The sequence below is a fragment of the Vanessa cardui genome, chromosome 19 (genome assembly GCF_905220365.1).
Source record: "Vanessa cardui chromosome 19, ilVanCard2.1, whole genome shotgun sequence".
In the NCBI taxonomy this organism is placed as follows: domain Eukaryota; kingdom Metazoa; phylum Arthropoda; class Insecta; order Lepidoptera; family Nymphalidae; genus Vanessa; species Vanessa cardui.
In genome coordinates, this window is record NC_061141.1 from 10,808,433 (window position 1) to 10,822,707 (window position 14,275).

The following is a 14,275-nucleotide window of genomic DNA, read 5'->3' on the forward strand; positions in this document are numbered from 1 at the left end:
AGGGGGGTCAACACACTCAACCTGTAGAGCATTAGTAGGGGTGGATTTCACCCCACCCAATATAATACGAAGACATTTATATTGTATTTTATTTAATTTTTCTGAAGCTGATTTATTAAAAGGATCTAGAACGAACAGTCCATAGTCCAAATGACTACGAACTATTGCGTTATAGACCAATTTTAATGTATAAGGGAGAGCCCCACCAGACTCCAGACACAGCTCTAAGGGCATTAATTGATTTTTCACATTTCTTGGCTATGTAATCAGAGTGTGAAATTCCGTTCAGTTTGTAATCGAGAATTATACCAAGAAATTTTGTTTTGTCTACAAAGTTAATGCATTGACCCTCATAAAACAGATCAAAGGCAGGAATACGTCTTTTTTTCGTAAAAATCACTGCTTGACTTTTGGCTATCGACAGCGACAAGCCATGGTCACAGAGCCATTGGGATAGGTAATGCAAAGCAGAGTTTAATCGAAATGTTAAATTTTCAACGGAACTAGATCTATAATATAAAACTATGTCATCAGCATACTGGAGGATGTTACAAAAGTTGTTAACAGACAAATCGAGTTCATGAGTGTATATGCTATAAAGCAGAGGGCTGAGTACTGAGCCTTGAGGAAGACCTTTCCAGACGAATCTGGGGGGAAGTGAGAGATGTTGGTGTCTAACCGTTATTGATCTGCAAGTTAACAGATTACATATGAAATGAACTATCCTCGGTGGAATACTCAGCTGTTGCATTTTCTGCCTGAGCAACGGAAGAAGGACATTATCATATGCAGAAGATATATCAAGAAAGATTCCCACAAGGTACTCTCCTTTAGCGAAGGCAATTCGAATGTCTGTTGTAAGTATGCTTAGACTATCAATAGTGCTCGACCCCTTCTGAAAGCCAAATTGAGAGGGAGCAAGTATGTTTCTGCTTTCCATTAACCATTCCAGGCGATTCTTCAAGAGATGTTCAGTGATCTTTGCCAAAGTAGATGATAAAGCTATAGGCCTATACGAATTGCAATCGGAAGGGTTCTTACCCGGTTTAAGGATGGGAATAACAATTTGTGACTTCCAAGATTGCGGGATGATTCCTTTGATAAAGACCGAGTTAATAATATTCAAAAAACAATGTTTGGTTTTATCATTTAATTTGGAAATAAAAGAGTAAGGAACGCCATCTTCCCCGGGTGTCGAATCGGATAAACCATTTAATGCACATTGAAGTTCAGAAAAAGAGAAGGGGGCATCCATTTCATCCAAAGTAGATGCTGGCGTAGAAATTAGAAAACTGTCCTCATATGGGACAAAGGGGGGGGGGCAAGCTTCTCAGCAAAATTGTTAAGCCACTCAGAAGGAGTATTTGAGGTAGGATTGTCAGAGTTAAGGCAACGGCGGAATTTTTTAAGTTGGGACCAGACTGCAGAGGAAGAGGAACGAGGGCTCAGGGATTCACAGAATTGAATCCAACTGACTTTTTTCTTTTTAGAGATCAGTCGTTTTAATTTGGCGTCGATTCTCTGATACTTGTAAAAATTATCCATAGACATACACATAGTGTATGTTTCTTCAGCCTCTAGTCTCTGTTCAGTTAATCGTTTGCATTCCTCATCCCACCAGGGGGTGGAAAGCAAATGAGTTTTTGCGACGCAAAGAGGGAGTCAATCATGTCGTCAACAGAATCAGCATATGCAGACCAATTAACATGTTTTAATATATATTTTAATAAAGGATTTGGGTTGGGGTATGGGATGGATCGGTTATTCAAAGAAAGGAGGATAGGGAAGTGGTCACTACCAAAAGAGGATGATAGGACATTCCAGGATAATTGAGAAGCAAGGGCAGGAGAGGTTAGGGATAGGTCAACAACGGATTTTGGGTTTTGGTTGGGGTATACTCTACGTGTTGGTGAGTCATTATTGAGGATGCAGAGGTTTGCATCATCAAACATGTCCATCAACAAGAGAGCAAACGAATCAGAAAAATGTGAACCCCAGGAAGTATGGTGGGCATTAAAATCCCCCATGACAAGGATAGGATGAGGGAGACTAGAGAAGATGGCGGATAAATCGGGAATTAAAGCGGGATTAGGATGAGGGATATACAGGGAGAGAAAAGAGATGTTGAGGGCTCTGACAGCAACAGCATTAATATGCTGGCTGGACAGGGATAGAGGGATTTGGGAAAAGGGAAGGGAGTGCCGGATAAAAATGGCACTCCCGGCATAACCATCACTCCTGTCATCTCTCAAACAGGAGAAGCCCGGTACCCGGAATCGGGATCCAGGGATCAACCAAGTTTCAGAGATGGCAATAATGACAGGTTTATGGAGATTAATTAGAGAGAGGAGTTCATGTTTTTTAGGCCGGATGCTCTTGCAGTTCCATTGAAGGAAGCTGATTGGGGCCATTTTTAAGGATTGAGAATAGTTGACCTAAGTCTTGAGCAACGTTGGACGGTAAGGGGATATCATTACATGTTGAAATAATGCTTAGAAGAATCTTCGTTAACATTTCCAAGAAGTTGGGATTGTTATTTACGGGGAGAGAAGTATTTTGGTTGAGAGCACAAACATTGGGAATTGTAGAGGGACAATTGCTAACAATGGATTGGTGAGCCTGTTTATCGTATCCTTTTCCAAGCGGTGATCTTGGGCGAGGAGTACTTAAAACAGTCTTACGATAGGATCTAATAGGTGAAGGGATAGATTTGTTTGGGATAGTTGGAGAATATATAGGAGGGGTAAACATCTCTTTTGCAATCTCTGCATAGGATCTACGAACAGGAGGGAACCGTGAGGATGCTTCTATATATGACACATTGTCTTGGGACATAACAATTTTTATGGATTGTTGGCGTGAAAATTCAGGACAGTCCTTATCCGTAGTAAAATGAACACCTGAGCAATGTAAGCAAGTGGCGTTATCCTTACTTATATCACAAGACTCACCTGTGTGGGATTTGGAGCACTTAAAACATCTAGGTTGTGATCGGCACTGAGTTTTTATGTGTCCATAACGGCAGCAGTTCAGGCATTGGATCGTAGGAAGTTTATACATTTCTACAGGTAGGGAAGTATGATAGGAAAACACTTTATTGGGAAGCATTTGCCCCCTAAATGTGATAACCACAGATTGGGTTGGGACCCATGTGATAACACCATCAGTAAAAGTTTTCCTGTTAAGGCGTCTGATTTTTAAAACTTCACCACATCCAGAGGGAAGTTCGAGTGATGTTGCTAATTCATCCATTGTCCAGTCCACGGGAATACCCTTAATCAAACCCATTCTAGTAATATTGAAAGTCGGTACAACAGCTTTATATTTACACATTTCAATAACAGGGTTTGCTAGAAAGGAGTTTGCTGCCTTGCTTGTTGAAAACTCAACAGATATTTTATTGCGTCCTACATTTTTGAGACCATCGTTAATAATACCACTAATTTTGTGAGTATGTAGAAATTGCCCAAATTTGATAGCCCGTATAGTAGTTCCTGAAGCAGGATCAGAGACTTCCCGGGACACATGAACAATGAAAGGGCCTTTATCACTGTCTAAATAACTTTTAGGGCCTTCAGAGTAGGAAGGATGGGTATAAATCGTTTGGATGGAGGGAGTTGCGGTTGTGGGATGAATTACCGTTTTCTTGGTGTTGGAGTCGAAATTAATCGAATCATTAGCACTTTGTCGTTTACGAGAAGGTATAGAAGGAGAAGAACAATTGTCGGGAACTAAATCTACTGAGCCACCTGGATCAGGGGGTTCGGGAGGAGTATCAACCTCCATTACAAAACTTAAAAACTACAGAATATTAAAATACAGCAAATACTCACAATATGTATAAATGTTAGTAACACCACTAACCCAAATATCAACTAATAGTACTATTAACAGTAAAATACACTACAAAACTAAACGTAAACACTCAAAATCTCTTAACACGTGTGTTAACCAACACTAACGCAAGCGAAAAAACCCATAAAACTAAAAATCATAGACAATTAGGAAAAGGAACATGCGAGTTTAAAATTATATCTTTGACATATTTCACTAGCTGTACTATTCAGAGTAAACTGTTAAAATAAGTTTCTGCTAAGAATAACCAGAGTGAGGTTTTTTCATGGTATATTCGATTAGCTGAGCGATATAATTCACCGACGATTTTTGCACAATTTTTGCTAAAACAAAAATTTTCAACTGGTTGATAAAGAACGGTTATTATCTTAAAATGATTTTTAATCGGTTTGATTCGAAGATAATCTTGAGATAATACAACGTTAAGCAAGAACATATAACGAGACAGTGTTTAAGTCTATAAATTATCAGTCATTATACTTACAAATTAATGAAACAGGCACAAAAATAATAAGTGCGCCATAGACAAAACCGTTTATGAACCCAATTTTGGAATGAATATTAATAAACACAATAATACAAATACATATATGTGCAAATGCTATTATTGTGTCTTTGTAAATTTTCATAAATGTAAAGCATATGTTATTTATAAACAAGGTTATAGAGGTGTATTAATAATAATAAAAAGTAAATATCTCTTCAAAAATCCCGTATAATAGATATATGATACAAAAGTAACTTAATCAGTGGAATCAATATCATGCTGAAAACAGTCTTTGCTAACTAAATTACCGTCCGTTATCTCAACCGAACCTACATTATGAATATCAAAATGTATTATGCTTATGTATTAAACTTGTATCACGTTCTCCAACAGACGAACCACATTAAAGCTATATCCTTACAATATAAAAGCGATAATAAAAAATAGTACAATGAATAATATAAGGCTTATGTAACATTTCATGGCACTTTTTCATTTGGTACCTTACGATGTACGTTTGATCAAATCGTCACTGTACTATAATTTATTATTATTATTGAATATTAAAATTCAATTTAAACATTTCTCAATTCACTAGTCACATATTTAACTATTCTCTTTCAATCTACAAAAATGAACATTGCCCATTTAAGGATCGGACACATCTGAGGGAACGAGCGATGGGACCTTAACGCAGTCTGTAAAGCTAATACGAGTTATGTTTGTAATTGTTCTGTCGTACAAATGTGGTCAAACCTTTATACAACATCGCTAATTCATTCAATTGTCTTCGATCCTCTCAGGCTTCAGGTGGCAACAAACAAGTTACAATCAGTTTCTCAAATCCATTTCTTTCTTAATCTTAACATTTTTACAATAAGTTCAAATAAATTATTACTTCAATGTATTTCTAATTATGAATCATTAGTTGTTGTTGATTTCATTTAATTCAACTGGAATCATTCTGAGTTGAATAATTTATGCCTAAAGTTACAAATATCTTTCATCCATTACAAAAACTTAGTAAAATCTATTGTCACATAATTTTATCGTTACCGATGTAAAATGTATCAAGTATACAAATAATTATATACATATTCATAACGGAAGCATTACAAGCTCCTAAAAATTCGCAAAATAATTTTACAATAGAATTTGGTTTATTTAGCAACTGTCGGCACTTCACAGGACCTTACGACTAAAAAAAAATACACTACAACAAACTTAGATTTAGTAATTCATATGAACATCTAATGCTTATAAAACTCTAAACAGTCAATGTCTTAACAAACTGTGTAGTGAATGTGAAGGCTTTTCCTTGAAATTGTTTAGTGTGTTGTACATTTACGAGTTGATTGTTACCTCTTAATACGACATTATATTAAATCAATAATATACGTACTAATTATGTATATTCACAATCTATATACTAAAATTGGATTGTTTGTTTGTAATATTAAAACAATCGCATTTTAAACGGTGTATTTACCAAATTAACAATTTTGTACAATATTTGTCTATCTGTTTGTTCCGGCTAATCTCGAACGGCTGGACCGATTTTGACGAAACTGTCACTGGCAGATAGTTGTTGCAATAAGGAGTAACTTAGGCTTCAGAAATAATTGTTATGTCGAATTGAAACGCGCCTGAATACACCATCACTACTTGTACACTATATGAAACAAATAGGGAATCTTGCCATCGCGATGTAGAAATATCAACTTTTTTGACATAGCGCCATCTAGTGGTCAGAGGTGACAATCAACTCTTAAGTCATATTTACGTAAAATAATGCTGTCTTTGTCTCTCAAAACAATGATGAGAAAATGAAAGTGTTTAATTAAACATTCGCAAAACATCAGCGAAAGCCATAATCGATCAAATTCGAAGATAATAATATAATCACATACAATTTATTCAAATGTCTTTTACGTGAAATCATAAACACATACTTACACATAATTATAAAACTTACACAGATTCGAATTATACGTTTTATAATTACTTATGTAATAAATTCAAATCTCATTTTTTCATTAAACGTTATATAGAAAATAATTGTCAAATTGTTTACCGTGTTACTCGTTATAATCTTAAATATAACAAAAATTGCTTACAATTAGTATTCGTTCTTTGTAATTGTTACTAATAGACAAAAATCCACTTAAGCAAAAACATACATTAACCCCGATTCAGATCTACGCAATTTCTTATTACAACTGACAGAACTTCGCTATATTTTAATCCATAAATGCTAAATCCACGTGTGAGACGGAGATAGATAGTTCTGCCATATTAAGTATATTAAGAGATGCGTAAAATTGAATCAGCACCAATAAGTAATTATAAATTAAGGAGGCTGTTTTAAGACTTTGAAAGTTTGACTTTTCTTAAATATATTTCTTGTATATTTAATTATTTCTATAATTGTGTCAATACAAATCAAAAGATAAAAATTGTACTTATTTAAACAGTTAAATCCAATTAAATTTAGTATTCGATTAGCTTAAAGAAATAATTTTAATTTTTAAAACAGCCCCTATAATCATTAAACGCTAGAACCTCAAAAGTTTCGTTAATATTATAAAAACCGATAAAAAAAAAAAACAATTCACAATAAAAAAATAGAAATTATCATTATTATTAATTAAGTAATACAAATTAATGACAGAGATCAATTACTCATACGTTCATGAAATATTGCAGAAATAAATCTAATTTATGAACAACTATAAAAAAAAGCTATTATTTTTACTTAATTAAAGTTCAATGATTCGTTCGAAATTTAAAATGTTCATTGTATAAATTAATAAAAAACTACGTACTAAACGATATTTTCAAATAAACCAAATCTCAATAGAGACATACAGTATTTTGTCATTAATTCAAATATTGTGATCGCTATATAGAACGCTGACGTCACTTCCGACGTCACGCACGCTACCAGAACTGCAGCCGAATCGATAAGGATGACCTCCTTTTCTTTGAAGTCTGCTAATAACTAAGCACCATTTCATTTTGTTACATAAAACCTAATTTTTATCCTAATAAGCCAATTACACGAAATTCAACCTTATTGTCGTATACGTAAGATCAAAAACTAACCTAAACGAATCTAAATATATCAATAAAATTGACGTTTAAATATTTACCTAAAACAATTTCGCGCTAAATAAAGAAGAATAAAAATATGACAAAATAAAACTCAACAATTGCCATAATATAGCAAACGTAAAAAAAACTATATATTTTTTTTACAATATGGCAGTGCGTAATTATAATGTTTTAGTAATAATAAAAAGTTTTAGAAAACCGTTTTGTTCTCATTTTGTATTTTTTTAATCTGTACATATATTTTACTGAGCACTCGATTTAGGAATGAGTTTTAAAACAAGTGTGTCAAGAGGGGTTATGTATTTAAATAAAACAAGTGGTCACGGGTAGACGAACGATGTAAAGTGCTCGAAACGTCGGGATGTCCAAAATAATTAATATACGCGATTAAAATCCGTTATAACTAGTTTTATTTAAATGTGTAATAATCGCGAAAATTTAAGACAACATTAGGGGTTATGTATGTGTGTTACGTATACGATCACAAACGTATCAAAAAACTTTGTATATCATAACTTTCAGACGTATCTCAGTGGTGTCCGATGGCTGCGCTTTTCTCTTTTTGGTCACGAAAAAATTTTGACAGCCGCTGCTTTTGGATGTCGTTGTACGACTTGTTCGTAATCCTGACTTCGTCTAGAAGCTTCTGGACCGCTCTGTTCTTGGGCGAGATTTTGTCTGCGTGCTTAAGGTCAGCTAGGGCGTTTTCATAGTTCTTAAGGGCGTAGTTCGCTTGTCCTCGGCGGTACAGCGCTTTCTCGTTGCCGGGGTCAATATGCAGCACCTTAGAAGAGATATAGGTATATAAATTATTTTGACCCTTATTTTGACGTGACAACGTCTTATAAATTGGTTTGCCGGGTGACACTTCAAGAAACTGCGTTACGCTCCGCTCACGTTATGCGCTCACAATGAGAGCGAGTGAGAGGCACGCATGCCTTCCACTCGGGCATGGTTAGCCCGCCTAAGAGCGAGAGAGACAGACATAAAAAGTCGTTGTTTTTGAATTTAATTAAATAAATGTTTTAAATTGTTACTATTATTTCATCCTCCTTCCTACTATACGAATGAATATTCACATTAAAATTATTTTACCACTCAAAGTCGTTGTCACGTAAAACTTTCGCCCGTATACCGACTTTACAGGCAACAGGTAATTTTTTTTTTTTTATTTTATATTAGCTATTCGTGCAAGCTTCAAACGCGTTGATTAAAAGTCTTTATAATATTTTAAAAGGGTAAACATATAAATAAAATTATATTTATATATATGAGTGTCCTTAAGTTAAGGAAATTACAGAATAATAAAAATATAAGAGCATCCATTGGTAAAAATGAAACTGTCAGTTGCGTTCTTGTTGAATTTTATATATATATACATATATATATATATATATATATATATATATATATATATGTATATATATATTCTGGAAACAATAATAAGAATATAAATCATACCTCAGAACAACTATTAATACAGGCTCGGTAGTCCTCCAGCTTTGAGTAGCAAGCGGCGAGGTTCAGATTGCACTGTATTGTGTACGTTTTTACTTCTTCGTAATCTAAAACAAATATATTTACTGATAAAAATAAACAGTTTCTCAAACACTTAAATAACATCAAGCCTGCCATAGCCACACTCTGTGGCTAGTGTTTCGATGTAACCAGAAAAGAGATAACTTTTTTAATATGATTGCATACAGCGATACACTGATATCTCAGCATCATTATATAAGTCAGTATTCATACAAAAAATATAGCTTTAATTACACATATAGCCCAGACAATACAAAAGTAAAAAAACCTAAATAAGCAACTTTGAATTCGTGAATAAGTACCAACTTTGCAAGCAAAATGAAATCGGTTATATGTATCTCAACTGGAAAAGTATGTGCTATAACTAAATATGCGTTAAGCTCAAGAAGGCGAGCGCCGCGCCGCCAACAGCGCAGAAACAGGGGTTTACTGTCTGCGCTAGCGTCGCGCAACACAACTAGAGTGTGTGCGTATGCGTGTGCGTGCGTGTGCGTTCGTGCGTGTGTGTGCGTGTGTGTGTGTGTTCGTTTGTGTGTGTGTACGTGCGTGTGTGTGTGTGTGTGTACGTGCGGGTGCGTGTGCGTGCGGGTGCGTGTGCGTGCGCGTGTGGGTGCGTGCGCGTGTGGGTGCGTGCGCGTGCGCGTGTGGGTGCGTGCGCGTGCGCGTGTGGGTGCGTGTCCGCGCTTTTTTGTATGTGTGTGTGTGTGTGTGTGTGTGTGTGTGTGTGTGTGTGTGTGTGTGTGCGTGTGTGTGTGCGTGTGTGTGCGTGCGCGTGACTCACGCTCGGCGTGTCGCTCGGCGGCGCGCGCGACGTAGCGCAGGCACTTGTGGTACTTGCGCGCGGCCCCGCGCACGCGCCGCGCCGCGAACAGCGCGTTGCCGCTCTCCTTCACAGCGCGGATGCTCTGCATCAGCTCCTCCTTCTGTGACCACAGACTATTTTAGAGGCGAGGTTTACGATGGCAATATTTCGCTAATATTCTCAATAGTTCATATATATTTATTATCAAAGGTATATTTTTCCTTTTAATTACTAGTATAAATAAATAAATAATAAATAAATATGAGACAACATCACATACATTACTCTGATTCCAATGTAAGTAGCTGAAGCACTTGTGTTATGGAAATCAGAAGTAACGACGGTACCACAAACACCCAGACCCAAGACAACATAGAAAACTAATGGTAATCTACATCGACTCGGCCGGAAATCGAACCCAGGACCTCAGAGTGGCGTACCCATGAAAACCGGTGTACACACCACTCGACCATGAAGGTCGTAAGTTTTCACAACAAAAATATTTCATTTACTTACCGTGAGATCTGTCTGGAGATCCTCTGGATACTCTGGTAGGTGGTCCGCAGTGCCGTCCATGCAGCACACATCCCAATTTTCGGGATCCTGGATTTCCCCGCAATCCTCTATTATACATTCCTAGAAAAACGAATAATTAGGCATTGAAAATCCATTTCGTAAAATGTAATAAAATCTATGGGTAGTAGTTGTGACTGCTTACCATCAGATGCTATATTCATGAGCATAAATGAATAACTCACATCCTTAAATAAAAAATTTGAATGCCATACAGAGCACAAAATAGTATAATGGTTATTCTTACCACTCTCAGTCGACCATCGTCAGCCATTCGCTGTATTTCAGCAACTATACCAAGTCCAGCTAGAACCCTTCCGAAAACCACATTGGTCTCATCGAGTTGTGGACATGGAACGGTCGTCACGCAGAATTGTGATCCGTTTGTATTGGGGCCCGAATTGGCCATACTAAGCACGCCCGCTTCATGCTGTTCAAATTTTATTCATTCATTTAATATTATAATTATAATAAGTATTTATTAATATAAACTCAAAATACATGATAAATTTAAGATCTATGAGTGTGTCAATAGGCTATATGACTGGCATTTTAAAATCTACATTTTATATTATTTAGTAGAAGTTAAGGAACCCAGTAACAGTTGATTTTTTTATTTCTAGTACTAGTATTTGCCGGAAAATATCATATTAAAAATTCCAATTTATTTAAATAGCGCGCAAAAACGCTACTTTGTCATATTGTCCAATATGGCGCTGCAATGGGGTCGGTGACGTCAGTTTCCTGTATTTTAATCTGTGGTACATATAGTAGAAAAGCAAAGTTTACAAGAATGTGACTTTATCATAATCCCGGCCAATCAAGAGCGTTTTGTGTCACGTGACAAACGTTTGAAAAAATGCATTTTTATTCAGGGATTTTTGAATAAATTAAGTATTATTTTCAACTTTCGTTAGTAAATAACCATTTTTAAACTCATAATATACACTGATTACAATAATTCACAATTTATTTTTCATATTGTCAAATAGCCTATTGCGGCGCTATCTATTTGATTAACATTAAATTAATTTGTAAAGTTTTGATTACTGGACGAGGGTGAGTTAAACTTGGTCTGGTGAAACGTTTGACGTGCAGCGCCGCTAGATAGCTAATATTGTAAGGCAATGAATAACTGTAAAAGCAGTGTATGTCACGCAAAGGGATCGCCGACGTCTATAATTGTAATCCCAGTTCATTATTTGATTTAACTATTGAAAATAATTGTGCAAACACATGTAAAGCATTACAACATTGTAATCTATCAAAACCAATTTTTTTTTTTTTGAATTAATAACAACATTTCCACACCCTCATGATGAGTGATACAAATCCTATATTAAGAGATAAAAGATGATAATGGCGCTCCAGTGCCGTTATATATAATATAATAGTCTCTGGTTAATTTTGGTTTCAATAACATAAAGAATATGTATGACATTTCAATTTTGTTTTAATACTCTATCTAAGTAAAAATATACTGTTATCATGGTGAGTGGTATTTATTTGATTTGACAAAAACAATGGCGTAAATTTTACATGCTTCATATTTTCCTATGTAAACTTGTGAAATTACTCTTAATGCAATATGTAAAACTACCAAATATTTGTTACACATTCGCAATGCAATTCTAAATTTCTGTGTATGAAAAACCACTACAATATGTAAATATTTACCGGAAGTGTAAAATTTTCATCTTCGAATGTCAAACCATATATGCTCTCACCGCTGGTCCCGTCACCATTAATTATGTCCCCACCTTGAACCATGAACTGAGAAATAGCTGAAAGAAAAAAATCAATTAATTTAAATTATCAACTACTTATTAACTGCTAATAGAAATGAAAGCTAAGAATAAAAACAAATATGACATGGTTTCTTATTCTTATATATTATTTGTGTATGAATTAAATGTCATAATAAAATTAAGTTACTATTATTTCAAATGAAAATATTTTATTCAAATTGCATCTAAATACTACTATTGAACCAATATATAACTCAATAAATTAAATGTAAAAGAATTGCCAGATCAAAAGAGATTCTAATCAAGATAAGTACTCTTAATAAATTTTGTCCAGTATTTTAATCAATTAACAATTGACACAGATCAAATAGGCTTTATTTTGGAGAATTACAAATTAAATTTACTTACTCAGCTATTATGTTATCTGTATATTGATAACCATATATAGATAATATACAGATAATACAAATATCACATTTATTACCTTTGTGAAATCGAACTCCTTTAAAATGCAAAGGTTTACCGAAGATACCGACACCTTTTTCACCGGTGCAGAGAGCCCGGAAGTTCTCTGCTGTTTTAGGCACAACATCACGCCTCAGTTCTATAACTATCCGACCAGCTGGAATAAATATTAAAAAATTAAAGCTAAATAAGTAAGAGTAGGTTCATAAAAAGTTCCAAATACGAAAATAAAAAGAGAACTGAAATTAATTTTTTAATATAGATTATTTGTATACACGAGTTTTCAAATTATGTACGATGCCAAATATAAATATTCAAAAAAGTTTTCTATTTTATTACTATTATTTTAAAGAGCATTTTTCGTCTTAAAAATATAATTTTCTAAATTTATTGATACATCAACTCAATTTTTTTTTAAATCTTTTAATTATTTTTAATATAGTGCTTTTACTTTTATAGGTATTTCTAAAAATCTTAATTGGAATGATTATAACTATATCATTCAGTATTTTTAAAGGACATTCCCACATTATTTATTTTTATAAACAGCATATTATACCTATCAAAAAGGCAATGTGAAATAAGAACAGCTCATTTGTATACAAATTTAAAAACTGCCAATTTTTAATTAATTCTATAATAATATTGAACACATCCAATATAATTTGTAATATCCTATCATTTATAACATTTCCTTCAAACAATTAAAATATTATAAATATAATTGAACAGCATTCATTAAAGTAAAGAGATAATATAAGATGATAATTAGAGAGTAAACAAGAAGTATGGCTGGATATGGATAAATGCATTATGTTGCAACTCTAAAAACATATAAACTTACTCGGCCTTGGCCCACTAAACTGAATATGAAGAATTTGCATTAAAATAAGAATAATCATAAATAAATCATGTCCCGCGCAACACCGCAAACACGAACAATAATTACTTTAATTTGTATATAAAATGAAAATAATAAAACTGTTGTAAAATAAAATTTAATGTTCGACTAACCTTTCTCGCCATCGATTAAAATGTCCAAGAATACCAAAGGGTTCCTTTGTTTTAGCTGGTTTCTCGTTATCATTCTCTTCGATATATCACAGTACGCATGCCATTTATAAGGAACAATGTGAACACACTTTAAAGAGCACAATAATTGACCATACCATGGTTAGTTAATCTCATAAACCGTTGAGACTTCCTAACTAAACAAAAACAAAGTAAAAAGAATGAACCCGACGCCCGACCTACCCCAAACAGACATGGAACAAGGAGGTACGTAGAAGTCAAGAATCACAAGAATGTCAAATTGTAGAAATACAGATTGAATAGGTAGCTATAATCTTGCAATGAAAGCCTAACGTTTATAAACTTTTTAAGCTTAATTCGTCAAAAATTTGGAATCATACGTATTCATTAATATATTATTCGAAAAATTAATAAAAATAATACAAACCATGATCAAGTTTTCTTACATAAATAATTTCAAGACCAAAATATTTTAATAATAAAATAAAACTTCGTACAAACTAAAATATCATAGAATAAAAAAATCGTTGCGATAAAAATTTTAATAAGAACTACAATTTAAAGTTAAAAAATAAATGTATTATTTGAAATATCCAGATTTCAGTCTTTCAAATAACAAACTATGGTTAGAAAAATAATAAGCAGATAGCGATGACAAAT

General features: G+C 34.0%; 1 protein-coding gene across 1 annotated transcript; it reads right to left on the minus strand.

Moving 5' to 3' along the window:
* Positions 1–7,293: 7,293 nt before the first annotated feature.
* LOC124537957 (peptidyl-prolyl cis-trans isomerase D) lies at positions 7,294–13,903 on the minus strand. Its single transcript, XM_047114952.1, has 8 exons — positions 13,598–13,903; positions 12,603–12,740; positions 12,048–12,154; positions 10,618–10,800; positions 10,314–10,433; positions 9,777–9,918; positions 8,918–9,021; positions 7,294–8,240 (listed from the first exon to the last, which is right to left on the minus strand). The coding sequence occupies exons 1-8, from the start codon at positions 13,668–13,670 to the stop codon at positions 7,986–7,988; spliced, it is 1,122 nt and encodes a 373-aa protein (XP_046970908.1). The 5' UTR covers positions 13,671–13,903; the 3' UTR covers positions 7,294–7,985.
* Positions 13,904–14,275: the final 372 nt, after the last annotated feature.